Genomic DNA, 27,901 nt, shown 5'->3' with positions numbered 1-27,901 from the left:
AAATAAAAATAATAATAAGATGGCAATCTTCCCTCCCTTCCACAGCTTGTACAATCTCCTTTGCCTTACTCTTTTTTTCATAGTACCTGTCAGTTATCATGTGATTTACTTATTATATTCATGGATCAGTTTCTTTGATCTTATACTAACGCATAAACTCTTTAAGGACATCAGTTGTTTTTCCTGTTTTTTTGCACTGATCTATCCCAAGCACCTATAATAGTACTTGGCATATGGCAGGTGGTCAGGAAACATTTTTTTTTAAAGATTTTATTTATTTGTTTGAGAGGTTGAGTTAGAGAGGGAGAGACAGAGAGAAAGGTCTTCCATCCGCTGTTTACTCCCCAGATGGCCACAACAGCCAGAGCTATGCTGATCCGAAGCCAGGAGCCAGGAGCTTCTTCCAGGTCTCCCACACCAGTGCAAGGGCCCAAATACTTGGGCCAACCTCCACTGCTTTCCCAGGTCATAAGCAGAGAGCTGGATCAGAAAAGGAGCAGCCAGGACATGAACCAGCACCTATATGGAATGCTGGCACTGTAGGCAGAGGCTTAGCCTACTATGCCACAGTGCTGGCCCCAGGAAGCATTTTTTTAATTTATAAATAGTCATTTGTTTTGGCAAAATTGATTTAAGAGACAGACACTCAGAGAGAGATATATAGACACACACAGAGAGAAGTCCATCCACTTGTTTACTCCTAAATTGCTGGGACTGGGGCAATATAAAATCAGGAGCTAGAAACTCAATCCATGTCTTTTTTGTGGGTGGCAGGAACCTAAGTATGTGAGCCAATACTCACTGCTTCCTCCCAGACTCTGCATTAGTAGGCAGCTGGAATCAGAAGCTAGAAAAGGGACATCAAATGTAGGCATTCCAATATGGGATACTGGTGTCTTTGTAGAAGAAATAAAGCCACAACCAGAGACAGAGGAAGGAAAGTGGACCCCCGGTGCTGACCTTGAAAACTGGCTGCTCACCATCATCTGGTGAAGCAGCTGCCCACAGTCATCTTGTCCCGGAGGAAAGATGTCCTCATCTCTGCTTTCTGTAACTCCAGTGATAAATCTGCTCCAGGTATCTCTTTTATAAACATACCAGGCCCACCGACCACTGCAAGAGTGGTCTGGAATCATGTAGCCAGTTCCCCATAAATGGTCCTAAGTCACGGGCTGCAATTTAACCCCTTGAGTGCTGTAATGGTTAAGGTATGACACTGATGAACCTATAAATATTCTAAGAAACTGTATTTAGTACTGAGTTCTCAGGAAATGATTCCTGCTGAGTCTGCTGGTGTTAAAAAACTGCTTTCAATCCTCCAGTGTCTCTGGTGCCTGTTTGAATGAAGGAAGTTTTCCCACCCCAGGTTTCTGTAACATCTTAACTGCTAGGCAAAATGCCCACCCCTGTGGCAGAATTTCTATGTCCATTCAGAACTTCTCATTTTTTAGTTCAGGTCCTCATTACCTTTACCTGGACTAGAGTTTTCAGATGGATCTCCTTACTTTCTCCAATTTTATTCCTTAGGTACTACTTCCACAATTAGAATTCTTGAAAACACACATACGCCATCAACAAGAACAACAGCAAAACACCTGCTACCTACCTACTCAGAAAACTCTGAGTAACTCTGTACTGCCTACCCAGAAGTTAAAGATCTGGAAATTATCACCTGTTTGCTTTTGGAATCAGTTTTTCCCTGTAGTAATCAACATTTTTACCATAGCAGTCTGTCTGCCAGACCCTGAACATACCTCTTGAGATTCTGCTCAAGCACTGTTTGCCTTAAATGTCCCCTAGGCTGCTTTACTAAAGTCCTAGCTCTCTGCTAAGTGCTGGGTAAAATGTCACCTCTTCCAGAAAACTTACCCATTATTTGCTCATGGTGACTTCCTGTTATCCTCATAGAATTTGTCAGGACCTCTAGTAGACCATTAACAGTTTATCTCTGTTGGACTTACTTAAATATTATTAGTATATACTTCCAAAAAGTTTCCTAGAGTTTTTTTGCTTTTATGTTTTTTTTTTGATATGTCCTTGATGTTTTCTTCACAGTACTTTACATATTATAAATATTGATAATTCATTTCAGTGGAAAGGAAATCATAAGGAGCCAGAATAGGTATAGTTAGAACAGCCTACTTTTTGGAAACCATGAAATGATTTAGAATAGGCGGGAAGATCACTGTGGTCTTTGACCTGGACAAGACATTTAACCTTTCTGAGTCCTAGTTTCTGTATCTTTGAAATAAGAAATAACACAATTTGTTATACTTGCCTCAACTGTGATGTTGTGAAGAACAAATACAGCAACACAATTTAAAACATTTTGAAAATTATAAATGAGGAGAAAAGATCATTTAGAGCTAAGAGTGTTCATTTAGGGTTTTTTGATTACTTAATTTTTACAAAATTAAGAGGATAATTAAAATATTGATAATCTTTTCTAATGGAATATTTAGAACAATAGAGTCATAAAAGATGGAGAAGACAAGTACTAGAGGGAGAGCAGATTCCATTGCAGATACACGGAGAACTGGGCTGAGCCTTCAAGCCTTCTGCTTCAGAGAGCCCTGAGGTGCAGATGAAGAGAAAAAAGCACTGAGGGCAGCTTGGTTCTTTGAGCTGAAATAGGTTGCCTTTTTATTCTGAATGGGTTACTTTAGATTACCATTCATATTTTGATAACCAGTATTGTCTCCTTTAAGTTGTTAGTGAATGAAATATATTTTTTAAAGGAACCCCATTTTTTGTTTTTTTAAGATTGATTTATTTAAAAAAGGATTTATTTATTTATTTATTTATTTGAAAGGCAGAATTACAGAGAACAGAGGCAGAGAGAGAGAGAGAGGTTTTCCATTTGCTGGTTCACTCCCCAGATGGGCGCAACGGCTGGAGCTGCGCCAATCCAAAGCCAGGAGCCAGGAGCCTCTTCCTGCAGGGGCCCAAGGACTTGGGCCATCTGCTGCTGCTTTCCCAGTCCATAGCAGAGAGCTGGATCAGAAGTGGAGCAGCCAGACTTGAACTGATGCCCCTATGGGATGCTGATACTGTAGGCTGTGGTTTTACCAGTTACAGCCACAGTGCAGACCCCATGAAATGTATTTTTTAAAGTGAGTGAAGTTAGCCATTTCACTGCCAAATCCTTATTGTAATCTTTCATAAAGTGTGTTATGTGATATTATCTATTTTTGCCTTAATAACCAGAAAGTAGCAAACTAAATGAAACAGCCTGATGAGCAGTTGCCATCCTTTTTGACTTTTCTTACTATACACTTCTATTTTCTTGATCCCTCATTTCTCAAAGGATTTGAATTAACATACAAATGTAAATAGTTTACAAAAAGACACATTAGGTGAGTTGATTAGGGCTCAAGAAAGAAAAGGAAGAAAAGAAAGACCTGTGTAAGATTTACACTTTTTTTTAAGATTATTTATTAAGAGTTGCAGAGAGAGGGGAAGGGACAGAGAGATCTTCTGTCTGCTGGTTCACTCCCCGGAAGTCCGCAATGAAGCCAGCAGCCAGGAGCTTCTTCCTGGTCTCCCATGTGATGGCAGAGACCCAAGTACTAGGGCATTCTTCCACTGCTTTCCCAGGCCATTAGCAGGGAGCTGGATTGGAAGCGGAGCAGATAGGACATGAACGTATGGGATGGCAGCATCACAGATGGTGGCTTTACTGGATACTCCACGGCACTGGCCGAGGTTTACACATTTCAGTACATATCCTTGGTGTTCTGCTAGAGAAGGACCACCGAACAGGAAAGGCATACTGTGAAGGTACAGGATCGACAGCTTTAAAACATTGGAAAAATGGACAAAAATAATTATTTAAGAAAAACACAAATATTTTTGGTAAATTTACGACCTGAGGTAAACTTCTTCCTTAAACCTTCACAGCAAAGGTACTATGTGATGAAAATGTTTTATTGAATGACACAGTGATGCCTTCCTAAGCTAATGTGATGACTATTTGATGCTTTATCCACACCAAATGACCTGAGAATATACTTATTTCTATTGGTGTATGGATAGGTAGATGGAAGACGAAATATGTTTATCTACGTTGTGGGTACATGTGTCTGTGTGTGACCAAGGAAAGATGTTCTACAATAACATGTCCCACATGAATCTATTTGATCACTTCTAGAGTCTTACTTCTTTGCAAATTTTTAAACTGTGTGTTAGAGTACAATTGAAGATCATAATGTCATATCAATGTGCTTGGTTGGCTATATATATGGATAGAGCAAATGACTGTCTACAACATTCCTTCCTACCCCCTGAACACAGACCACACAAAAATATACTTTTCTTCTTCCTGAAAGCCTTTACTGTTTTATTAAAATGCCTGAAATTTTACCAGTTTGAGATTTCTCTGTTTGAACAAGTTTTAAAAACACTTTAAGATCTTTGAAAATTCTATCAAAAGGAGTATGTCTAGGTATTCATCAGATGATCTTCCTATTGTAAATACCTAGGCAGGACAAGTGGGAATTTTGAAAAGAAAGGATAGTAAACATAGAGGAAGAAGTAGTAACTTGGGGAAATGAGACTTTGATGCAGGAGCTTCTGGCATCTGTAGGGTATTAAACCCATTATGTCTCATCATCCTATATCTAGGGCCTATTAAGACTTCTAGTAACTTTGAAATAAGTATTATGTCACAGAATTGAAAACTTGGGACTTAATGGGATAAGGAGATCATATTGTGTCTAGGTAATAAAAAATAAAGATTCCAAAGAAAAGGTAACAATAAAGAAAACCTTTAGGTACTTTACAGTGTTAATGTACACCTTGACTTGTATCAGAGTTAATGTGCTTTGTCGTCTTTTAGCAGATGTCAATGGGTTTTGCAACTTTCTTTATTAATCTGACTTAATTGGTGTATTAATAGGGCATTGCTAGTATTGCATAATTATTTTCGTTCTAATATTCTATTAAATTTTAAAATACTTTTCACCCCTGAATATTTTTTGCTTTTAATAGAGTGGCAGACGGAATGTTGATTTGGATTTGGCATCATCTCATAGAAAGAGAGGTAAATATTAAGAAGATATTAAATATCTGGTTAAATTAAGTTATTTTTGTGTTTCATGTTTTTGCATATTATTGTCATTGAAATGTAATTCCAAAAAATAATTTTATCAACATAGTTAAAAATAAGACCATTTTTTAAAATAATGCTTTTTAAAATCTGACAAGTGTAGGAGTTAATGATCAATTCTGCTTCTCATTCGTCATATATTTTAACTTCTTAAAAATTCTGTAGAATTTTAAAAAATGCATTCTGTTATGGGAATGGTATTATGTGCATGATTTTCCATGTTTTAGCTCACTGATAGAGTTGCTATACCTCAAGTGGTGTTAGGGGGAGGTGTCTCTTTATCTTGTTCATATCCCACACATGTATAAACAATCTGAAAGTTTGTATTTTTTGTGCTTTCCCTTGGTTTTTTAAAGCATATGATAATTTTTTAAAAAAAATTTTCATGTAGTACAGCTTTAGAGTGTCATCAAGAATTAAGACCTTTTGTTAGAAGCTCTGTCTTAATAATATATGTGAAATCCATTAACTCGTAGTTGTATGTACAAATAGAGGAATAGAACAGTTTTAGATGATATAAATTCAAGGACTAATGAAAGCTTTCTTAAGTATTATTCTCTATTAACTGTGGTTGTGAAAATGTTAAAATTGCCACTACTGGCACTTTTCTAGAAGTCTTTGGAAAACATTTTTCCTGTGACGTTAGGTATTTTATATTTCAAATCAAACCTGTCTCTTGATATATTCCTTGGTAGAATGTTAGCTTTCTCCTCTATAGGAGAACATTGAGAAATGAGGGAAAACTGAAGAGGGAAAGAAACACACACTTTTTTTCATGTATGTAACTCAGAAGAAGCGTTGTTACTTCTATAAAATAAAATTTGGTGATATTTTATCATTTCATTATAATTGGAAGACAGAATGATTTTATTAAAGTATTACAAGTAATGAGGACAAGAGCTGTGACTTTCTTTACTGAACAATCTTTTGAGACTGTAATATACCACAGATGCAGGGTTTCTAATACATTTTATTATTTTATAATACTTCAAAAATTGGCAGTTCACTTGACTTGTGAATTGAATTTTTGGAACAAGCTCACTCTTTCTAATTTTTGTTTGGCTTAGGTGGATATTGTTGCCAGAAGTTCCATGTTATATTAATAAATGCCTATCATTTGATGCTAGAGAGAAAAATGATACCAGACTTAGTGAGTAGCATGCAAGATCCAACCTAGCTGTAGTGATAGTATCTTATTATACTAATTGTATTTATACTTAGAAGTGATAGCTCTGTGGGATATAATAATTCTTTTCTCCCAAGTCTTCGTCATATGTATAGAAATATGAATTTGAGTTTCAGTCTCTGTTAACCATATCAGCATTAGCAAAGTACTATCTTTGGAATGAAGCAAAGTGGCATCTTTATCTTTGTATTAAGAGTAGCCTATGGCCGGCGCCGTGGCTTAACAGGCTAATCCTCCGCCTTGTGGCGCCGGTACACCGGGTTCTAGTCCCGGTTGGGGTGCCGGATTCTATCCCGGTTGCCCCTCTTCCAGGCCAGCTCTCTGGCTATGGCCCGGGAAGGCAGTGGAGGATGGCCCAAGTACTTGGGCCCTGCACCCGCATGGGAGAACAGGAGAAGCACCTGGCTTCTGGCTCCTGGCTTCGGATCAGCACGATGAGCTGGCCGCAGCGGCCATTGGAGGGCGAACCAATGGCAAAAAGGAAGACCTTTCTCTCTGTCTGTCTCTCTCACTATCCACTCTGCCTGTCAAAAAAAAAAAAAAAAAAAAAGAGTAGCCTATAATTTTTAACCAACTGTCTTTCAACTACATGTAAATTTCCTATAGTTTTGGATCTAAATAGATATAAATGAATTGTCATTAATCCAAATATTGTCTATGAATAAACTATCTCTTCCAAAGAGCTCAGGGTAGTACCAGCACCTATGAACTTACTGTATTTTATTTTGTTGAAAACAAAAGAGCAAATTTTAGACCTCATGGAAAAATAATTTTCTTTTTTTAATTCCTCACTATAGAAGTTAGAATAGGAAGGCAAACTAGTTACATAAATTTTCATCATGTCACTTAATGTGGTGTACCAAGTTATGCTAGTAATCATTTCATTTTAATGTTCCCAAGGAAATATTTGCATATTTTTCTATAGGACAAATGACTCTGAAGTTAAAACTTATTATATTTGAAAGAGTAGTCAAAATAACTACTTTTGAATTTCTTGAGTCCTAGATTTTATAAACTATTAAAACGTATACTTAGTATACTTAATGTCTTCAGGTGTTTTACATATTCTTTGAAAGACAGAGAAAGATGTCCCATCTATCAGTTCACTTCTAAATGCCTCCAAGAGCCAGGGCTGAGCTAAGCCAAAGCCAGGAACCAGTAGCTCAGTTGGGGTCCCCCATGTAGGTGATAAGGTCTTGAGCCATCACCTGCTGCCTCCCAGAGTATGCACAAGCAGGAAGCTGGGATGGAGAGTAGAGCTGGGTCTCAAACCCAGGCACTCTAATATGAGATACAGGCATCCCAAATGACAGCTTAACTGTTGCACCAAACACCCACACCCTGCCCCTATAATGAGTGTCTTTCTTCAAAAGAAATTAACTTTGAAAATACATTTAGGACATTCTATTTTGATAATTTTTAAAAATCTTATATATTTAGTGATTACCCTAGACCAGTTGAGTTATTTTTGCTTTTAATTGATGGCAAAATAAACCTCACATTTCCTCCTTATCTGCTGTCATTATGGACCAGATGCCATGGGCTGTATTTAATACATCTATCTTCAATTGGGCAGACAAACCTGCCAAGTTATGAGCATTATTTGGGGCCATGAAAACCATTAGGTGTTCTGTTTCTGACTTGAGCCATGAAGGACAAGCAAATGTCTGGTTAAGTGAGAATTCTTCTATGTTCTTTATTATTGTATTCCACAGTTTTGAGGAGGAAATGTAACATTTTCTCCTTCATGTAACTTTTATATTTATTAATGGTCCTAAGTTACTAAACACTTGATAAGAGGAATAGGAGAAAGATAACAGTGTTTAATTATATCCTGTTGACTGAAATTAAAGGGATGTATAAGTGACAATGGTATACACATGATTTTAGCTGCTGTTGTCATATCTCTAGAGACTCTTCCTTTCGAGGATTTATTGCCTATAATCTCAGTGTTTGGGTTTGAGGATAGTAAGATTCATGCTCCTTTTTCTCTCCCACTTCAGTTACTGTTTCGTAGTTGATCCAGCACTTAGTCCAAGAAAGCAAATTTGGTAGAAAAGGGCAGAGTCCTGTAGGCAAGTCCCTTTAGCTCAGCCACCTTGCTCTGCTTTTCAGAGACATCACAGCTAAATTCTAAAGCCAAAAATGTGTCATAAATTACTTTAAAAAGAGGCAGATGAAACCAGGATTTCTTGTGCTTAGTATCTCAGAGACAATATGAAATTTACATTTATTAAACACTTACAAACTGCTTAGTATATGTCAGTGTGGTTCTAAGCACTTCACAAATATGAACATATTTAGTTTTCATAACATACTGTTATAATTCTGGATAAAAACTGTCAAAATATGTCAGCATTTTGATGAGCACTTCAAAGATTTGCTGTGATTGTGAAGAATTGAGTTGGTTTTTCACAGAATGACAATGACAATACTCCTGCAGATACTTTGTTCAAATTTTCTTAAGTTGAATGTGATATAGTTAAATATGGTAGGCTGTCAAATCAATAATTTAGGAAGCAACATCAGGGATCTTAGTAATTAAAAGTATGACTTTATTCCTCTCCTTAACTCCAGGTCTTTATATAATGTTAGGGTTTTAGTGCTAACATTAACACTGTGAACATTTATCAACATGTATATATTATGGTATAACATGTACGGGTGAAATGCTATTTATCTATGCATTTCGAAGTAGCTTATATAAAGAAAAACAAATGTAAATGTTGTCTCCTGTATCAAATTTCTCCTTTTGTCTTCTGATTCTTGTGTGGTAGTGTATTTACTCCTTTTTGGCCAGTTGAGCCCCAGAAAAAAGAAGAGCTTCAAGCAAGTACATGATGGCATGTTTAATTTTTTTCCCTTTTAGCTTGCCTACATATTTTATGGTTTATAAAGTATGTATTGCAGCTCTGCCATGTTCATTTTGAAAATTCCATTTAAGAACCAGAGTTGTAAGGACAAGTAAACAGTCTCAAAAATGTCTTACTGGATTTTATATGTTCTTTATATAGTAGGTAACTGAATTCATATTAAATAAGAATTGGGCTTAGTCTCAGTTACTATGAAGAAGCTTTTGATACGCTTTTCAGATATAAGATTTTCTATATTGAGAGAAAACAATACAAAGTGAAACCGAAGTTATTGAATTATTATAATTTTTTAAATTAAAGTTTTCATCTTGCATTTCTACTATAAAATTTCATGCTCCAGGTATTTTTGATGCCAGACTAAATACTTTGGCCCAAATTATTTTATTTGTTGATCCAAATGCTTGCGTATAGTGCCTTCATTGTTTTCTTTTTTTAAGAAAAATTATCTAGTAAATATTTAAAAGCAGAGAAGCAAAGATAGAGAGTTCCCATTTATTGGTTCACTCCTCAAATGCCTTCACCAGCGGGGGCTGAGCCTGTCTAAAGCCAGTAGCCAGGAGCTCAATCCAGGTCTCCCACATGAGTGGTAGAGACACAGGCACTTGAGTCATCACCTGCTGCCTCCCAGAGTGCTCATTAGTAGGAAGCTAGGATGGGACCTGAGACTCTAACCCAAGCAGTATTTTAACTGCCATGTCAAATGCCTACTTTTGTTCTTTCTTATATTTTATTTGTTTGTTTAGAGGGCCAGTGTTGTGGTACAGTAAGTTAGGCTGCCCCCTGCAACGCCCGTAGCCCCTTTGGGCATCAGTTTGAGCCCCAGCTGTTCTATTTCTGATCCAGCTCCTTGCTAATATGCCTGGGAAAGCAATGGAAGATGGCCCAAGTGCCTGGGCCCCTGCCACCCTTATGGGAGAACCAGATGGAGGAGTCCCATGCTCTTGGCTCCAGCCTGGTCCAGCCCCAGCCATTGTGGCCATTCAGGGAGTGAACCAGCAGATGAAAGATCTCTCTGTCTCTGAAACTCTGCCTTTCAAATAAATAAAATAAATCTTAAAAAAATTTTATTTGGGTGATACATCTAGTGAATTTCATCCTTGAACTTAGAAATTGGCAAAGTTCAGCTTGCAGGCCAAGTCTTGCCTGCTGCTTGTTTTGTATATTGAGTTTTATTGAAATGTAGCTGCATTTATTTATTTATATATTGCCTGGCTGCTTTCACACTATCAGGGCAGAGTTAAATAGTTGTGACAGATACCTCATGGCCTTAAAAGCCTAAAATATATGCTATGTATAACACTTCATAGAAAACAGTTTGATGCCTCCCACTCTCAGTGCAGAGAAGATTTAGTATGGGGCTTGACTAGCCTTCCCTAGAATATTCGTATGTATGAAGGCAGCACATTCTTGGCAAATTCATGGCTGAACCTTTATGTAGGCAGGCAATTGAAATTTCCATTGGGTCGCAGATTTATAGGTTGGTTAGTAATAGGAATATATGATTACTTCCATAAAATTAATTAATAGTATTATTAATTTGACAAATAAATTCCTTTGAGCTTCTTTCTCCTCAGTTGAGAAAATTGGACTAGGGAATATTTAAAATCTCTTACTTCTGTGGTTCTACTACTAGCTCATTGCACATTTTATTTTCATTTTGAAGAGTAATTTATAAGTATTGGAAAAAAAACATTTTATTCTACAGTTTTATTATTGAAATAGTGTTCAATTATTTTGAAATTAAGGCTAAATTTGGATTCTGAATTTTAGAGGCTTAATGAAATGAAAAATATTTTGTATCTTTTTAAAAAAAATTAGCCTCTGCTTTGTTCTTTAAATATTTTAACTTTAATACATTATGCACCTGTGATATTATTTTTAAAATACTTTTCTACATTATATGAAAGAATAGTCAGCTAGAGTATTGGAGGAAATTTTCAGTTGGTTTTTATTTCTTAATTCAATAACACTGAAAATTAAACTTTTTTATCTGAAGAATTCTTGCTGAAACATGGAATGCAGATAAACCATGTATATCATTCTAAATTTTTTACTAGGATGCATATAAGTTATTTCATAGTAACAATAATATGAGGTCCCTGTAATGATTCTCTATGTCTGGTTTTGAAGTCCTAGGGTTTAAACAACACCAATGTGTAGTAGTTTAACAATAAAATATTGAATATTGTGTTCATCTTCTCTGCGGACAGAAGTGTTAGAGTCATTACCTTCCTAAAGTTTCCCATCCAGTTATATAACAGTATACAATTTTTTGTGGATATTTTATTGGGTACCTTAATGTATCCCTAATAGAGAATTTTAGTGTATTCACGTGATAGGATATTGTACAACAAACAAATAAACCATGGCTACACATTGTAATGTGGATGAATATTAGCAATGTTATATTAAATAAAAAGTATATCCAAAAAGATTACTTAGATGATACTGTTTGATTAGTAAATCAAAAACAACTAATACTAAATAGTATTCATCTTAGGAACATGTATAAAACAATATTTAATAGCTGTAAAAGCAAGAGAGTGGTAAACCCAGACTTCAAGATAATAAAACCTTAGATAGGAGGAGACAGGAAGAGATGGATTGGAGGCAGTACAAGTAGATGAATTCAAGTTAATATTGTCAGGTTTGTTCACATGTGTGTGTTATAAATAAACATATAAATACAAAAGTGGGCCATTGGTGAATCAGTGATGAGACTATTTCATTGAACCAAAGATTATAATTAATCAAATTTATGTACCTGAGATCAATTGAAGACAAAACTACAAGAATTGAATGTATCTGTATTTATTTAAAGTTAATATGAGTTGGACAGTTGCTCCTGTAGTCAAATGTGTTAATATATAACATATTACATATATTGTATTATAACATAATATAAAGATTTTAGCTTAAAAAATACTGACCAAGGAAACTAAAAACCCATTTAGCAACTATTTTGATGCCACTTAGTAATTTTATGTGTCACTTTACAGTAAATCTCACATATTCTTGTTTGTGAAACTTTGCTTCCTCTATATAGGAGTTAAACAACTTGCAGTAAATATGCACATGACAGTGAATGTGTTCCTTATATTAATGAAACCCAAAGGGTGATTTTTGTGTCTCCTTTTTGTGTAAGTTTACTTGCCCTTCTATATTCATTTTTTGATAATGTTTCATTGCAGATATGTAGACACTTTGTGCAGTCTTAACTTACCTTTTTCAATGATAATGTTAAATCGGATGAAATCTTTTTGTTTTCAGTAGGTCCTACCAGCAGTGTCCCAAGTGCCTAGTTCCTTTTTGTTTGTAAATGGTAGTCTGGTTTAATACTACAGAGCATTTTAAGCTAAGCATTTTGAGAGCAGCTTCTGCCTTTCTTTGTCTGCAGCAGTGTGTTGCTAAAGCGCTTACAAAGACACTGGTACATGTAACAGGCCTTTCCCTTTATTTTCCTTCATTGCTCTAGTTTTTGTTTTGTTTGTTTGTTTTACCAAAGCATTTTGCTCAGATTCACTTAATGCATGCATGTATTCAAACATGAGTGTCCATTTCTCACTGGTTGGTATGGTAGCAGCGCTCAGCCCTCATCTGATTTCAAGAGTGTGTGTCCTGCTTCCTTACTATTGAGGCCGTTTGTTCTGTTTGTATATAGGTCCTGTGCACAGTCAGCTGGAATCCCTGAGTGACTCTTGGACTCGCCTGAAATACAGCAGAGACTGGCTGTGTAACTCTTCTTACTCCTTTGAGTCTGATTTTGATCTTACCAAGTCTTTGGGAGTTCACACTTTGATTGAAAATGTTGTAAGCTTTGTGAGTGGAGATGTGGGGAATGCCCCTGGTTTTAAAGAGCCAGAGGAAAGTATGTCTACAAGTCCCCAGGCATCCATCATTGCAATGGAACAGCAGCAGTTAAGAGCAGAAGTAAGTCTTTGATGTTTACTCTTCGTGAGGAACTTGAAGCTGAACCACTGAATTTACAGTAATAGAAAGAGCTCCTTTTCTTCTATTCCTTTCATCCACCTAAGCTTTTTGACATTACTTTATTAACCAGAACAGCACATCTTATTCTAAATTGGAACAAGTACATTATACATTTTAAAAAAATAATAATTTGAGAGACAAAGGGACAGATAAAGAAACACTCCCAATCACTGGTTCACTCTCCAAAAGCCCACAGGGCTGGGGCCGACGCTGGGAATAGGGAACTCAATCCAGGTCTGCTATATGAGTGACAGATCTGGATGTTGAACCCAGGCACTTTGATAGGGGATGTGGGTATCTTAATGGGAAGAAGTGCATTTTTAAATTTTCATCTTTTAGAGCAAGATACCTTAATAATAAATCTCCCCTTGTTCCTGGAAGCTGGAGTGAGACTGTTTCCATTTTTGATGCATGTAATTCAGTATAAACTATATACCTAGCTTAGCCTAGAACCCCCACAGTAATAGTTGCTATAGGTAAGACCCACTGATGAATGTCAAGTGCAGGATGTTGTATAACCTCAAATCTTCTCCTCCCAAGTATTAGTTACTGTGATTTTGACATGTACATAGGTTATTCCCTTAAGAGGTAAAAATAATTCTCCCATAAGGGTAGGTTAGGCTTAGTGACTTGCTTCTAACATATAGAGTACAGGAAAGGAAGGAATAGTGACTTAATATTGCAGAAACCTGACAGATATCACCTTAGCTTAGTGACCAGGATTAGCATCACCAGTAACAAGTCATGCTGATATCATGAGTCCTTGATACTATACAATGAGAATACTTTAACTTAATGGTATTTTTCATCCAAATCTGTAACTCCTGTCTAGGCTTAAGAAAAAAAATTAGGCAAAACCAAATTTAGGGACATTCTATTTAATAGAAGAATAGCTCTTCCAAAGTATCAAAATCTTGAAAAATAAAGATTGAGAAACTGTCACAAACTGATGGAGACTCAAAAGACATGACAAACTAATGCAATGTGGTATTCAGGATTGGATCCTGGAGCAGAAAAGGGTTTCTTTTTAAAAAGTTTGTGGCTTTTTGTTAATGGTATTGAGCCAATGTTAACTTCTTCGTTTTGAAAAAAAAATTTCTTAGTTTTGGTAAATGTGTCATAGATACAGAAGACATTAACATTAGAGGAAGCTAGGGGACAGGTGTATTGGAACTCTTTCATAGCATCTTTATAACTCTTCTGTAGATCTAAAGCTATTTAAAAAGCAAAACTTTTCTTTAAGAAAAGAAGATGGATATGCTGATCAACTGCAGTGATGGGTAGTATCCTAGGAAAGAGAGGTACAAGTTAGAGAACCACAGAGAAAGCCATTTACAAGTACTTCTGATACTTTGTTTAAAAAGAATAAGATTTATTAATTTATTTGAAAGGCAGAGTTACAGAGAGGCAGAGGCAGAGAGAGAGCTAGAAAGATCTTCCATCCACAAGTTCACTCCCCAGATGGCTGCAATGGCCGGAGCTGCAGTGATCTGAATCCAGGAGCCAGGAGCCAAGAGCTTCTTCTGGATCTCCCACACAGATGCAGGGACCCAAGGACTTGAGCCATCCTCTACTGCTTCCACAGGCCATAATAGAGAGCTGGATTGGAAGTGGAACAGCCAGGACTCGAACCAGCGCCCATATGGGATGCAGCACTGCAGGTGGGGGCTTTACCCGCTACATCACAGTGCTGGCCCCACTTTTTTTTTTTTTAAGTGTTTTTATTATAGAGGCAGAGAGAGACAGCTCCCATCCACTGATTCACTCCCCAGTAACCTTCAGCTGCTGGGACTTAATGATCTGGGCTAAAGGTGGAAGTCAAGCATGCAATCCAGATCTGCTGTGTGAGTGGCAGGAGCCCAATTACCTGAGCCAGCACTACTACCTTCCAGGATCTGCATTGGCAGAAAGCTGGAGTCAGGAGCTAGAACCAGTAATGTAACAGGCACTCCAGTGTGGGTGCAGGCATCTTATCCACTAGGCTAATTGCCTACTGAGAGAGACAGAGACAGAGAGAGATTATGAATGAATGAGAACATCAATCTTCTATCTGCTGTTTCACTTCTCAGATGCCCGTAGCAAGCAGGACTGAACCAGGCTGAAGAGAGGAGCCTGGAACTGATTCTGGGTCTCCCACTGAGTGATGGTGACCCAACTACTTGAGCCATATTCTGTTACCTTCCAGGGTTTGCATTAGTTCTTCTAATGCTTGTGCTAACGAGTATTCATTTTATATATAGCCTTTTTGTAAATAAAGGAAGTAGTAATAAAACCTTTATGGTTTTGAAACTTTCACAAATCTTTCCTGTAAATAGGTTAGATAAAGTACTGTTGTTCTCATTTTGCACACAAAGAAATTGAGACTTAAAAAGTTAAGTGACTTTCCCGCAGTCACACAGAAAGTAGAATAGTCTGGCCTTGAAATCATGTCTACTACATCCAGATATACTAGTTTTCCCATTGTACCTTGAAGCCTCTTTTTTTTTTTTTTTAAAGATTCATTTGTTTTATTTGAAAGAGTTACAGAGAGGCAGAGGCAGAGAGAGAGAGACAGTAGGTCCTCCATCCACTGATTCACTCCCCAGATGCCTGCAACAGCCAGAGATGTGCTAATCTGAAGCCAGGAGCCAGGAGCTTCTTCCAGGTCTCCCATGCAGGTGCAGAGGCCCAAGGACTTGAGCCATCTTCTACTGCTTTCTCTGGCCATAGCAGAGAGCTGGATCAGAAGTAGAGCAGCTGGGACTCAAACCAGCACCCATATGGGATGCCAGCACTGCATGCGGTGGCTTTACCTGCTATACCACAGCGCTGGCTCCCTTGCTGCCTCTTTTAACTCTATGAGAGTGCTAATACAGGTTTTAGAGATATCTTGATAAAATAATAATAAAATGTTTATCTTAACAGAGTAGATTCCTAGGAAATGTCAGAATTTTCTTTGTGCTAAGTAATATGTTATCTGTGATATACGGAGTTTCTTTGAATTCAGTGAAGAAATCTAAAATGTGTTTTCTTCCCTCAAGCTTCGTTTAGAGGCACTTCACCAGATCCTTGTTCTGTTGTCTGGAATGGAGGAAAAAGGAAGCATCTCACTGGCAGGAAGCAGGTCAGGATCAGGCTTCCAGTCATCCACACTGCTCACATCTGTGAGACTGCAGTTTCTAGCAGGGTGTTTTGGTTTAGGCACTGTTGGACACTCAGGAGCCAAAGGAGAAAGCGGCCGTTTGCATCACTATCAGGTAGATGGCACCTTTCATATATTCAAATTTTAACTCTCCTTTTACAAAGCCAGTATCATGACATGAAACTCTTTGATGTTTATGATTGAGATTTAGAAATATAAAAGCTTTTAAATTATTTTGTAAGATATCTCATTGGTCTAGTTTCCTAAGTAGTATGGTTAGGACTAGGTGAGCTGTGGTACTATTGTACTTTTAGAACCCTTGCTGGTTCAGTGTTATTAATCCTTAGCCAGATTAGATAACTTGGAATGGGAATTAGAATTTGGGAGGATAGGTTTTAAGAATTTACTTTTTTTTTTTTTTTTTTTTTTTGACAGGCAGAGTGGACAGTGAGAGAGAGAGAGAGACAGAGAGAAAGGTCTTCCTTTTGCCGTTGGTTCACCCTCCAATGGCCGCCGCGGCTGGCACGCTGTGGCGGGCGCACTGCGCTGATCCGAAGCTGGGAGTCAGGTGCTTCTCCTGGTCTCCCATGTGGGTGCAGGACCCAAGGACTTGGGCCATCCTCCACTGCACTCCCGGGCCATAGCAGAGAGCTGGAATGGAAGAGGGGCAACCGGGACAGAATCTGGTGCCCTGACCAGCACTAGAACCTGGTGTGCCAGCGCCGCAGGTGGAGGATTAGCCTATTGAGCCGTGGCACTGGCCAAGAATTTACATTTTAGATTTGATCGTTTTATGGTTTTTCTTCATTCATTAAAGGAAAAACTCTTTATGGCTTCCGTATTTTGAGAGGAAAGATTATTTTGTAATGAAGGAGAGAGATTATATGCAATCAGGAATTATCAAGCATTTAAGTTAAGCTTTCATACTTGTATCTGCTGATATACAGTAAATAAGTAAAAACCACCATAGGGCTTTAGCATAGACCAAGGACAAAATTTTATTGCTTCTTTTTGTGAGAAAGTATAATTGCTGCTAATCTAAAAAATAAATCTTTCTGTATAATTCAGGATGGGATCAGAGCAGCTAAGCGAAATATTCAGATTGAAATCCAGGTGGCTGTGCATAAGATTTATCAACAGTTATCTGCCACGCTAGAGAGAGCCTTGCAAGCAAACAAACATCACATTGGTGAGTGACTATCCCGGCACATGTAGGATGCAGGCTACATTTTGGCCTGAGGTTTCGGTTGATAGTTACATTCTATATTTTGCATTTATGGCTAGATAAATTTGCAGATAAAGAATAAATACTTGAAAATATAGTTATATTCCATATTACTATTTATATTTTGGAAATTAATTCATTTTAGTAAATGTTTTTGTAACTTCAAAGAAGATTCTGAACTTCTCTGTCTCTTTTTCTTTAGAAGCCCAGCAACGTCTCCTTTTGGTTACGGTTTTCGCCCTGAGTGTTCATTATCAACCAGTGGATGTTTCTTTGGCAATTTCCACTGGTCTCCTAAATGTACTATCACAGTTATGTGGCACAGACACCATGTTAGGACAGCCCCTGCAATTGTTGCCAAAGACAGGTGTTTCTCAGCTTAGCACAGCTTTGAAAGTGGCCAGTACAAGGTTGCTCCAGATTTTAGCCATCACTACGGGGTAAGTATTATGAGTGTTGGTTGAACTATACGGGACCCCATCTTTCCTCATTTTAATAATCTCCATTTCCCTCTAATTTACTGTGTGTATTTGAGCATAATGTTAGCACTTTTATATTTTTACTGTTTATTTTTTCCTTCTTATTTCACGTAGGACTTATGCTGATAAACTGAGTCCCAAGGTAGTTCAATCCCTATTGGATCTACTCTGTAGTCAATTGAAGAATTTGTTGTCCCAAACTGGTGTACTACTTATAGCCTCCTTTGGAGAAGGGGAAGACGATGGGGAAGAAGAAATGAAAAAAGCAGACTCCAGTGGAGAAACTGAGAAGAAAGATTTCAGAGGTATCATAACCTTCTTTTCTCTGTTAGTTCCTTACTAACAGAGCATTTAATGATTCCCCATTGTGTGTATATGATTAGAATGTAGATTGTTGTGAGACATGAAAGGATTTTTTTTTTAAATTTATAAACGCCTTTTCTCTCCAAATATATTTTGGATGAGCTGTGACCAAACCTCCTTTCCGTTATTAACACTAGTGCTATGGCCACACTACCTATTTTGTAGGTTCAGTCTCTCCTTGGATGTCTGAGCTGTAGGACCTAGATTTTGGGTGACTGCTTTCCTTCAAGCTGTATTACCTATGTGAGGCATAGATGTTTTCTTAGCATTTGATCCTGACAAGCTGACTGCAACCATAGCCCTGGCCTGCATGTTCCCCCAGAACCAAGGGTTCTGATCTTTGGGAGCTGGATTATAATTAGAGGAGCTCAGCTTCTTCCTAGGCTATTATGTTCTCTAGTCACTAATAGAAGTCTTCATTATACTTAGCTAGCATAATTCTTGGTTGCTGTACTATCATTTCCTAATGACTTTATAGTGAGCACTGTATTTCTGAATAGCATACCTGCTACATATATCTTTTACACAATTAAAGAATAAAGGACTTAGGTTAGTCATTTATTCAAAAAAGATTGTGAACCTACCTTGTCCCATTAGCGTAATAAACTCTGTCCTTTCTGAATTAGATATATAAAGGAAGAGGGCAAGTTACTTAACCATTCTGTGCCCCAATATACTAAGGGCAATAATAGAACCAACCTGCAGAGATCATTGTGAGGATTAAATAATTAATCCATGTAAAACACTTTGAGCAGTACCTGGCACTTAGTGAAAGTTTAGTGAATGTTAATATTGAAATAATAAAAATTCAGTAAGATACTTTTAAATATTAATATTCTTGTTGACAGGTAGACAGAGGAAACACCCCAGGAATACAAATGATAAAGTATCGTCCCTGCCCTCAGAGACCCTTCTATATAGGAATGGGGAAGCAGACTGGTAAACAAGTAATTAGAGCATATTACAAAAAGCTCAGAAGAAATATCCAAATCTCTAAAGTCAAATTTTTAAGAAGATAGATGAGCCTGACTAAGATGTAATCTTTGTTTTAGACATTAAACCAGGGGCAAGCTCCTTTTCCTTGTTTATATACAGAATCTGGTCCTTATAGGAAGGGCTTAGGGAGATTCACAAGGCATAATAAAATGAAAATAAAGTTTTTGTGCCGCTTTCTACTTTCTTGAGATCCAGTGTAAATACAGGGTCAGTGAATTTAACAGTTCACCAATCTGAGCTAAGTTCTAAACATATGAATGATAGGGAAGAAGTGGCAAAGATACTTCTTAGCCTATTGGTCTCTGAAAAAACTAGATCCTTCCATGTGCAGTAGAGAGAAACAGTTCTGTAGCTGAATCTGGGCATGTGTAACAACACACTTAGTGTCATTCATCCTCCTTGGGTTGTCCTTTAGAGAGGGCCGTATGGTGCTCATATGAGATCATGGTATTGCAGGAAGTAGCTTAGCCTGTTGTGCCACAGTGCTGGCTCAAGAGATGTGATTCTTGGCCGGCGCCGTGGCTCAACAGGCTAATCCTCCACCTTGCGGCGCCGGCACACCGGGTTCTAGTCCCGGTCGGGGCTCCGGATTCTGTCCCGGTTGCCCCTCTTCCAGGCCAGCTCTCTGCTGTGGCCAGGGAGTGCAGAGGAGTATGGCCCAAGTACTTGGGCCCTGCACCCCATGGGAGACCAGGAGAAGCACCTGGCTCCTGCCATCGGATCAGCGCGGTGCGCTGGCCGCAGCGCGCCAGCCGCGGCGGCCATTGGAGGGTGAACCAACGGCAAAAGGAAGACCCTTCTCTCTGTCTCTCTCTCTCACTGTCCACTCTGCCTGTCTAAAAAATTAAAAAAAAAAAAAAAAAAAAAAAAAAAAAAGAGATGTGATTCTTAATTTATTTGGTGAAGGGAGTTCATGAATTTTTTGAAAATGTGAAAAGTCATGAACTTTCTTCCTAGCAAATACACACGCCTGTACAATTTTCCATACAATTGTAAGAAGTTCACAGATGGTCTTCCTCAAAATTCTTTTTTTGTTTTTAATTTGACAGGTAGAGTTAGAGACAGAGACAGAGAGAAAGGTCTTCTTTCCGTTGGTTCACTCCCCTAAAAGTCAGTAGCCAGGTGCTTCCTCCTGGTCTCCCATGCAGGTGCAGGGACCCAAGCACTTGGGCCGTCCACCACTGCCCTCCCGGGCCACAGCAGAGAGCTGGACTGGAAGAGGAGCAACCGGGACTAGTAACCCGGTGCCCCAACCGGGACTAGAACCTGGGGTGCTGGTGCCACAGTCAGAGGATTAGCCAAGTGAGCCACTGCACCGGCCTCTCAAAATTCTATTCAATAGAACCCTAGACTTGGGTAGGGAACCACTGCTTTTTTAAAATAGCAATTTTTAAAATGCACAAAATAAGTATGCTCACTATTTTACCATAGAGATATAAAAGATGTTTCAAGTTTGGCTTTGTTTTTTGGCCCTTTCCCATTCTGTTCTTTAGGTTTTCTAATCAGTAGCTAACTGACCATCTGGAGGTGAATAGATATGTGTTTACTGCAACCTGTGTGTAAGTTATTTCCTGCTGGCTTCCAGTTGTAACATAAACTTGTTTTTTTACTCCTCAGCTGCTCTCAGGAAACAACATGCAGCCGAACTCCATTTAGGGGATTTTTTAGTTTTTCTTCGCAGAGTTGTGTCTTCAAAAGCAATTCAATCAAAAATGGCTTCCCCAAAGTGGACAGAGGTGCTTCTAAATATAGCATCTCAGAAGTGTTCTTCAGGTATATGTTCATTGCCTTTGTTTTAGAGAATTTTTACATATCTCTCATATTTTATTGAGATGATATCAGACTTAACCAATGTTGGACATTTGACTTTGGTTTCAAGGCTTTTCTTTCTTGTTTTCTGAGTGCTTATTTGATCCAAAGAAATGTATATGTATGAAATTGACAGAAAAATTAATAATCGAAAAGTAACACTGGAGAAGATCATGGATTTAATTAGATATAGTGATTCTGTTTGTTCACATTATAGTATAGACTAAAAACAGAGAACATCCTGTTTGGTGTGATTATTTAGCACCAGATTTGCCCTCACTACTTGAATTATCAAAATATAGATCTGAATTTATCCATTCCCTATTATTATGATATGATTTCTGTTGCCTTGTGAGTTCTGATTGTGTGTTAACTATGACAGTTCTCAGTAATAAGCTTAATATCTGGTTTTTGGCCTAAAAATCTAGTGTGTTTACATAAAGTACCATCACTCCTTTTCTAGTCAGTTTTTTAAAAATTGTGGTAAAATGGACATAACATATAACTTACCATTTTAACCATTTACACACACAGTTCAGTGACATTAAGCATGTTTACGATGTTATTCAGCTGTCAACACTGAACAGTTCCAGAACTTTTATATTACCTCAAGTCTGTTTTAAGTATGCTAAAACATAATATAATCCTCCACGGTGTGTATTATTTTGTGTGTTTATATTCTCAATATACTCTAACAGTTTTTCTTAGCTAGTATGACTTATAACAGCTGTCTTTCCTTTAATAAGAAGGGATTTATGTAATATTAAGTACTTCGAAGATAACAAACATCAGATATTCGTTTATTTTCAATTGGTTTTATTTTAGCTATGTATATAAAAAAGAGTGTATATTTATTCATTAGTATTCTGTCCTGTCTTTGCTTCCTTTAACAAAGTACAAACTTCCTATTCCCCATTACCCATAACAATCCCTGTGAGACAGCCAGGGCATGCTCTGGGGATCAGCCATGAGAGGGTAGAATCAGCATGAGTTTTAGAAATTAGCAGACCTGTTTAAAAATTCTACCTCTAGTAAACTGTGTGGTTTTGGTCTAGTTATTTAATTTCTCTGAGCTTTATTTTCCTTATCAGTAAAGTAGGGCTATTGCTAAAGTTTATGAGGCTCAACAGAGTTAGTGTTTGTGAAATGTACTGCATAGTACCTGGCACATTTATTATAGTGTTTTTCCCATCATATAAAAACTGAGGCATAAATATGAATATTCATTTGCATTAGTGGATACAAGATGGGTCCAGAATTATGAAAATAAGCTGAAATGAAGTCCATTCCACCGGCCTCAGAGATTTTTTTGAAAGAAGTTCATTTTCACTTTGAATTTAAATCACATTGATAAAAAGAAAATGTCTTTTTCCCCCCCAGGTATTCCTCTAGTTGGTAACTTAAGAACAAGGCTCCTTGCACTTCATGTCCTTGAAGCTGTGCTACCAGCTTGTGAATCTGGTGTAGAAGATGATCAAATGGCCCAGGTTTCTATTTTTAAAGTTATTAGAAGATGTTTTCCACATCTGCAGTATGATTCACTCAGAAGCTAAGCAGGCAGTCTTTTCAGTGGTGAATGTGTCACTTAGTAACATAACTTCCACTTTTGAGGTTATTTTCTTTATTCCTCTTCAAGGAAGGAGAAAGAAAAATTAAGTTATGGGTTGTAACAAGTAGAGGGATAAGGGACTTGCAAGGTCAAAAGGAAAAGAAATATGAGAAATTCCTTACTAGGTGTGGGTCTGTAGAGGGGAAAGAAACATATGTAGTTGAATGGCCCTATCAAAGGTCTGTGTAGCAAGGGGCATGAGGGCAATGGAATCCATTTTCTTTCTTTTTTTTCTTCCTTTTTAAAAGATTTATTTATTTATTTGAAAGTCAGAGTTACACAGAGAGAGAAGGAGAGGAGGGAGTCATACATCCACTGGCTTACTCCCCAGTTGGCCACAACGGCCAGAGCTGTGCCAATCTGAAGCCAGGAGCCAGGAGCTTCCTCCGGATCTCCCATGCTGATGCAGGGGCCCAAGCACTTGTGCCATCTTCCACGGCTTTCCCAGGCCACAACAGAGAACTGGATCGGAAGTGGAGCAGCCAGACTTGAACTGGCGCCCATATGGGATGCTAGCATTGCAGGTGGCGGCTTTACCCACTATGCCACAGCACCAGCCCCGAATCCATTTTCTAGTGGGTTAATGATCTCCTGAACAAACATGTTTAACTCAGAACCACCAAAAGTAGCTCTTGGACACTGGTGTGATCAAGCTTCACAGATGACTTAAGATTACATGATATATCTTTTCTAAAAATAGTTAAAATTGCTCTTCACAAATTTCATCATTCTTTTTCCTTCAATAAAACAGGTTGTCGAACGCTTATTTTCCCTTCTGTCGGATTGTATGTGGGAGACTCCAATTGCTCAGGCCAAACATGCTATTCAGATAAAAGAAAAAGAACAAGAAATAAAACTACAGGTAAGTGATTCTTCCAAGAAGATATTTTAAAGACAGCACAAATGAATATCCATCACCTGCCTATGGATGCCTGCTGCTCTGAAAGATCTTGTTCGATCAGTTGTCCCACTTTCTGTGTCTGCATTTTGTACCCCCTGCAGTGGTTCCTTTCCCTCACCTCGTAACCCTGGTTGCATTCCCACCTTCCCAAATCACATTCTGCATGCAGGAAGCCACCTCTCTTGTCCTTTACTACCAAGCTTCTTAAGAGTGATTAATCTACAGTCACTTTTTGCTTGTTAGACTTTCAGCCCAACTGTTTATGTTCCACTGAAATTAAATGACAAAGGTGTTCATTGCTAAATACAGTGTACACGTTTTTGTCCTCATCTTACTTGACCTTTGGAAACTGCAGCCTTCTGTTGTTTTCAAAGTAATACTCTCTCCTGGATCTCTGTGTCCCTTCTACCATTCCTCAGTTCCCTCCGGAAATAGTTCTTTGGTGCCACTTTCACCTTGCTTCCATCCCAAAATGTTGGTATTCCTCCAAATTCCAGCATCCTTACTCATGACCACTTCATCAATATGCCATGGCTTCCAAACTGAAATGCTAATCTGAGTGTCTGCCTCCTAAATCTTTCTCCTTTTCTTCCTATCCCATTTTTGATTGCCAGCACCACCATTTACCTTGTTTTTCAAAACCAAGGTTTTGAGAATTCTAGACTGTCCTAAGTCTCTATCCATATTGTCTCTAGGCTCTATTGGTTTCACTCCTTGAATCCATCCATTCATTTACCCTAAACCTTTCAGTTTTCGTGATTACACACTTCTAGTTTTTGTTCTTCTTAGGTACATTGGTGCTTTTCATACTTCTGTATCAGTTCTTCCTCTCCTATTCAGTCTCAGTGTTGGAGGATCCTGAGGCTTAGTCCCAACATTGCTTCTTTTTTCTCAACTATCAACCCCAGTCCTTTTCTGGTATGCATATTTTTCAGGCTGATTCCCTCCTGGTTAGTTACTCAAGCAAAAAGCTCAGGAGTCATTCTTGATTCCTCTGTCATCCTCCATTTTCTTCATCTGTACAATCTCCAAGTTCTCCTGGATCCTCTGTAAAACTTAACTTGAATTTGCTTTCCCCTTTTTCTCCTGTATCTTTCTAAGCCATTTTTGTCTCTGGTCTGGACTATATAATAACCTCCTGTCTGGTCTCTTAGCTTCCATCATTACCCACAGTAGTTCACTCTCCACAGGATCCAAAGTGATTTTTTAATATTATAAATCAGAGTACATTTGTTCCTTGCTTAAAACACATTCCATTGGTTTCCATATTTCTTGAGATAAAACTTAGAGCTCCTTGTCCCCTCCCCTTTGCTCAATGTATTTTTCTGAATAACTTGACTTCTTTATGTTTCTCAGACACGCCAACCTTGTTTCCTTTTATTAGGGCTTTAAGCTGCCTGTCCTCTGTAAGTTTGTGTCTCAGAGACTTCTTTTTAATTTTTAGTTATTTATTTTTATTTTATTTGAAAGGCAGAATATACACAAGAGAGGGAGAGAGAGAGAGAAACAGTCATGTCTTCATCCACTGGTTCACTCACTAAAATTGCCTGCAACAGCCAGGGCTAGGCCAAGCCAAAGCCAGGAGTCTCGAACTCCATTTGGGCCCCTCACGTGGGTGGCAGGGGCCCAAGTACTCAAGCTGCCTCACACATTAGCAGAAAGCTAGATTGGAAGTAGAGTAGCTAGAACTCAAACCAGGCCTCTGATACCAGATGCAGGTTTCCCAAACGGGAAACTAAGCAACTGCATGAAAACCCTGCCGCTCTCCGAGACTTCTTATTCAGGCTTCAACTTAATTATTATTTCTTTAGAGAGTTCTTCCCTAACCAATGTAGAGTAGTTGTCACATAGTTTGCCATAACACATGATTTCATTTCAGTATGCCACTTATTACCTGTGTTTTTTATTTATTTAATTTCTATCCCCATCTTCCAAGATACAAATCCTGTGACAGCAGAGATCTTACCCATCACTGCTGATTATAGAGGATGTGTCAGAGTACCTGGCAGGGCAAAGATGCTTGACAAATGCTCCTTGAATGAATTGAATGAATGAAGAAATAAGTGAGTGAATGAATTCACTCACCGTTTCTTACCTGAACTTTAGCAATCTCCTGATTAGCCTGTCTGCTGTCATCCTTTACACCTGTAGTAAAGTGATATTTACAAAATGCAAATCTGGCCACAGATCCCCTGTGTAAATTATAAAACGTTCTGACTTGGGGGCTGGCACCATGGCTCACTTGGTTAATCCTCCGCCTGCGGCGCTGGCATTCCATATGGGCACTGGGTTCTAGTCCTGGTTGCTCCTCTTTCAGTCCAACACTCTGTGTGGCCCAGGAGGGCAGTGGAGGATGGCCCAAGTGCTTGGGCCCCTGCACCCGCATGGGAGACCAGGAAGAAGCACCTGGTTCCTGTATTCAGATCGGCGCAGCACCAGCCATAGCAGCCATTTGGGGAGTGAACCAATGGAAGGAAGACCTTTCTCTCTGTCTCTCTCACTGTCTATAACTCTACCTGTCAAATAAATTAAAAAATAAAAAATAAATAAAAGTCCTGACTTAATGTGATTTTCAAGGCCTTCCATAATTGTATTCCTTCTTTTCTTTCTGTGCTCACTTTCTGGTAGTCTGATTTTCTAGACACTTATGTATTAGCACCTGCTTGAAAGCACTATTGCAACTCCACACCTTGGTGTGTGCAGTGTCTCTTCTTTGACAAATTCCTTAACACCTTGTCATCATTCAGAAATCACCTCAGAAGTCACCCTCTTTTTAAAATGCTTAGTTTGTGCTTCTTAAGCATGATTAGACGCTTGGACTTTTGTTTCTGCTGTACCTATCATGTAACTTTGTTTATCTTGCTGTAATACTGGCATTATTTATCTGTCTTTTTATCCCCTAATTGAACTACAAGTTTTTATGGGTAAGAATCTTGCCCTGTTTATCATTGTGTTTCTGTTTTTCTTGCACAGTAGCTGATACATAGTAGATACTTAGCAAATACTTGGGAAATAAAACCAAGAAGCCTCAGGATATACATTACCTGAGATCTAGGTTATTCCAAAAATGCTGACTCAGCCCTTTTTCTGGTAGAAGCAAGGAGAGTTGGAAGAAGAAGATGAGAATCTTCCTATACAAGAAGTATCTTTTGATCCAGAGAAAGCTCAGTGTTGCCTGGTGGAGAATGGGCAGATTTTAACTCATGGCAGTGGAGGAAAAGGTTATGGATTGGCATCAACTGGAGTTACTTCAGGGTGCTATCAGTGGAAGGTGCGTAGAACCCTAAGTAGTTTTTTTTTTTTCCAGTATCGCCAAAATGGTTTTATTTTTGTCCCTGACAACATGTACAACACTGCAATTGTATCATAATTTTGCTCAGTTTCTTAAATCTTAAGTATGCATTAAAATATGTTTACATTTAAGATTTGTGACACATTAAAGAATTCCTCTGTGAACATAATTCCTCAATACATTTTCCTACTATTATTTCACACATGAAGAACTTAATCTACAAAGTCATAATAAAACTATCAATTCTTACAGTCTAGAAGTATATACAAATTTTTGAGTAGGACAAAAGTGTTCTCTTTGATTTTTTTAAATAATAACATGTTATTTTCAGTGTTTATTATCAATCAAATGATTTCTCACAAGTTCTTATTGTCTCCCAAACTGTCCTGTCAGTGACAGACCATTCAGTGTAATTGATAAAGATGCTATGCATTTAAAAAATTAAAATGGTCAAATTGCCTACATTAAGAGAAAGTTGCTGTTTAATTATGAAGTCTTATTAAATCCATTTCAGCTTGTCTGAACAACAGAAAATGGTAACAAAGGGTGAGTGCTTGTACTATCATTTAAATAGTATCTAACAAAATATAAAATTTGGGAAACAAAATCAGATTCAATCGTATTAAGTCTTGCAAAAAACTTTTGAAATTCTGTTACAGGAACAGAACCAACACAATGGTAAATTTCTTAAAATTCACTTTTTTTTTTTTTTTTTTGACAGGCAGAGTAGACAGTGAGAGAAACAGAGAGAAAGGTCTTCCTTTACCGTTGGTTCACCCTCCAATGGCCGCTGCGGCCGATGCGCTGTGGCAGGCACACCACGCTGATCTGAAGCTGGGAGTCAGGTGCTTCTCCTGGTCTCCCATTTGGGTACAGGACCCAAGGACTTGGGCCATCCTCCACTGCACTCCCAGGCCACAGCAGAGAGCTGGCCTGGAAGAGGGGCAACC

At 38.1% G+C, this 27,901-nt stretch overlaps 1 protein-coding gene across 7 annotated transcripts in view; it reads left to right on the top strand.

Annotated features, from left to right (window-relative positions):
- Window positions 1–27,901, top strand: part of HERC1 (HECT and RLD domain containing E3 ubiquitin protein ligase family member 1) — a 228,114-nt gene that overhangs the window by 116,250 nt on the left and 83,963 nt on the right. For 6 of the 7 annotated variants that reach the window (XM_062206102.1, XM_062206101.1, XM_062206100.1 and 3 more), the window contains exons 25-34: window positions 4,990–5,041; window positions 12,828–13,096; window positions 16,177–16,392; window positions 17,346–17,466; window positions 17,705–17,942; window positions 18,096–18,286; window positions 20,958–21,113; window positions 22,530–22,636; window positions 23,510–23,620; window positions 26,754–26,930. In XM_062206102.1, the coding sequence (XP_062062086.1) occupies window positions 4,990–5,041; window positions 12,828–13,096; window positions 16,177–16,392; window positions 17,346–17,466; window positions 17,705–17,942; window positions 18,096–18,286; window positions 20,958–21,113; window positions 22,530–22,636; window positions 23,510–23,620; window positions 26,754–26,930 (1,638 nt within the window). The remainder of the gene's footprint in view (window positions 1–4,989; window positions 5,042–12,827; window positions 13,097–16,176; window positions 16,393–17,345; window positions 17,467–17,704; window positions 17,943–18,095; window positions 18,287–20,957; window positions 21,114–22,529; window positions 22,637–23,509; window positions 23,621–26,753; window positions 26,931–27,901) is intronic. The other variant, XM_062206099.1, reaches the window with a different exon arrangement.

The sequence above is a fragment of the Lepus europaeus genome, chromosome 11 (genome assembly GCF_033115175.1).
Source record: "Lepus europaeus isolate LE1 chromosome 11, mLepTim1.pri, whole genome shotgun sequence".
Taxonomy (NCBI): domain Eukaryota; kingdom Metazoa; phylum Chordata; class Mammalia; order Lagomorpha; family Leporidae; genus Lepus; species Lepus europaeus.
The sequence above is the reverse complement of the archived record's forward strand: the minus strand, read 5'-3'. Positions and strand labels throughout refer to the sequence as shown.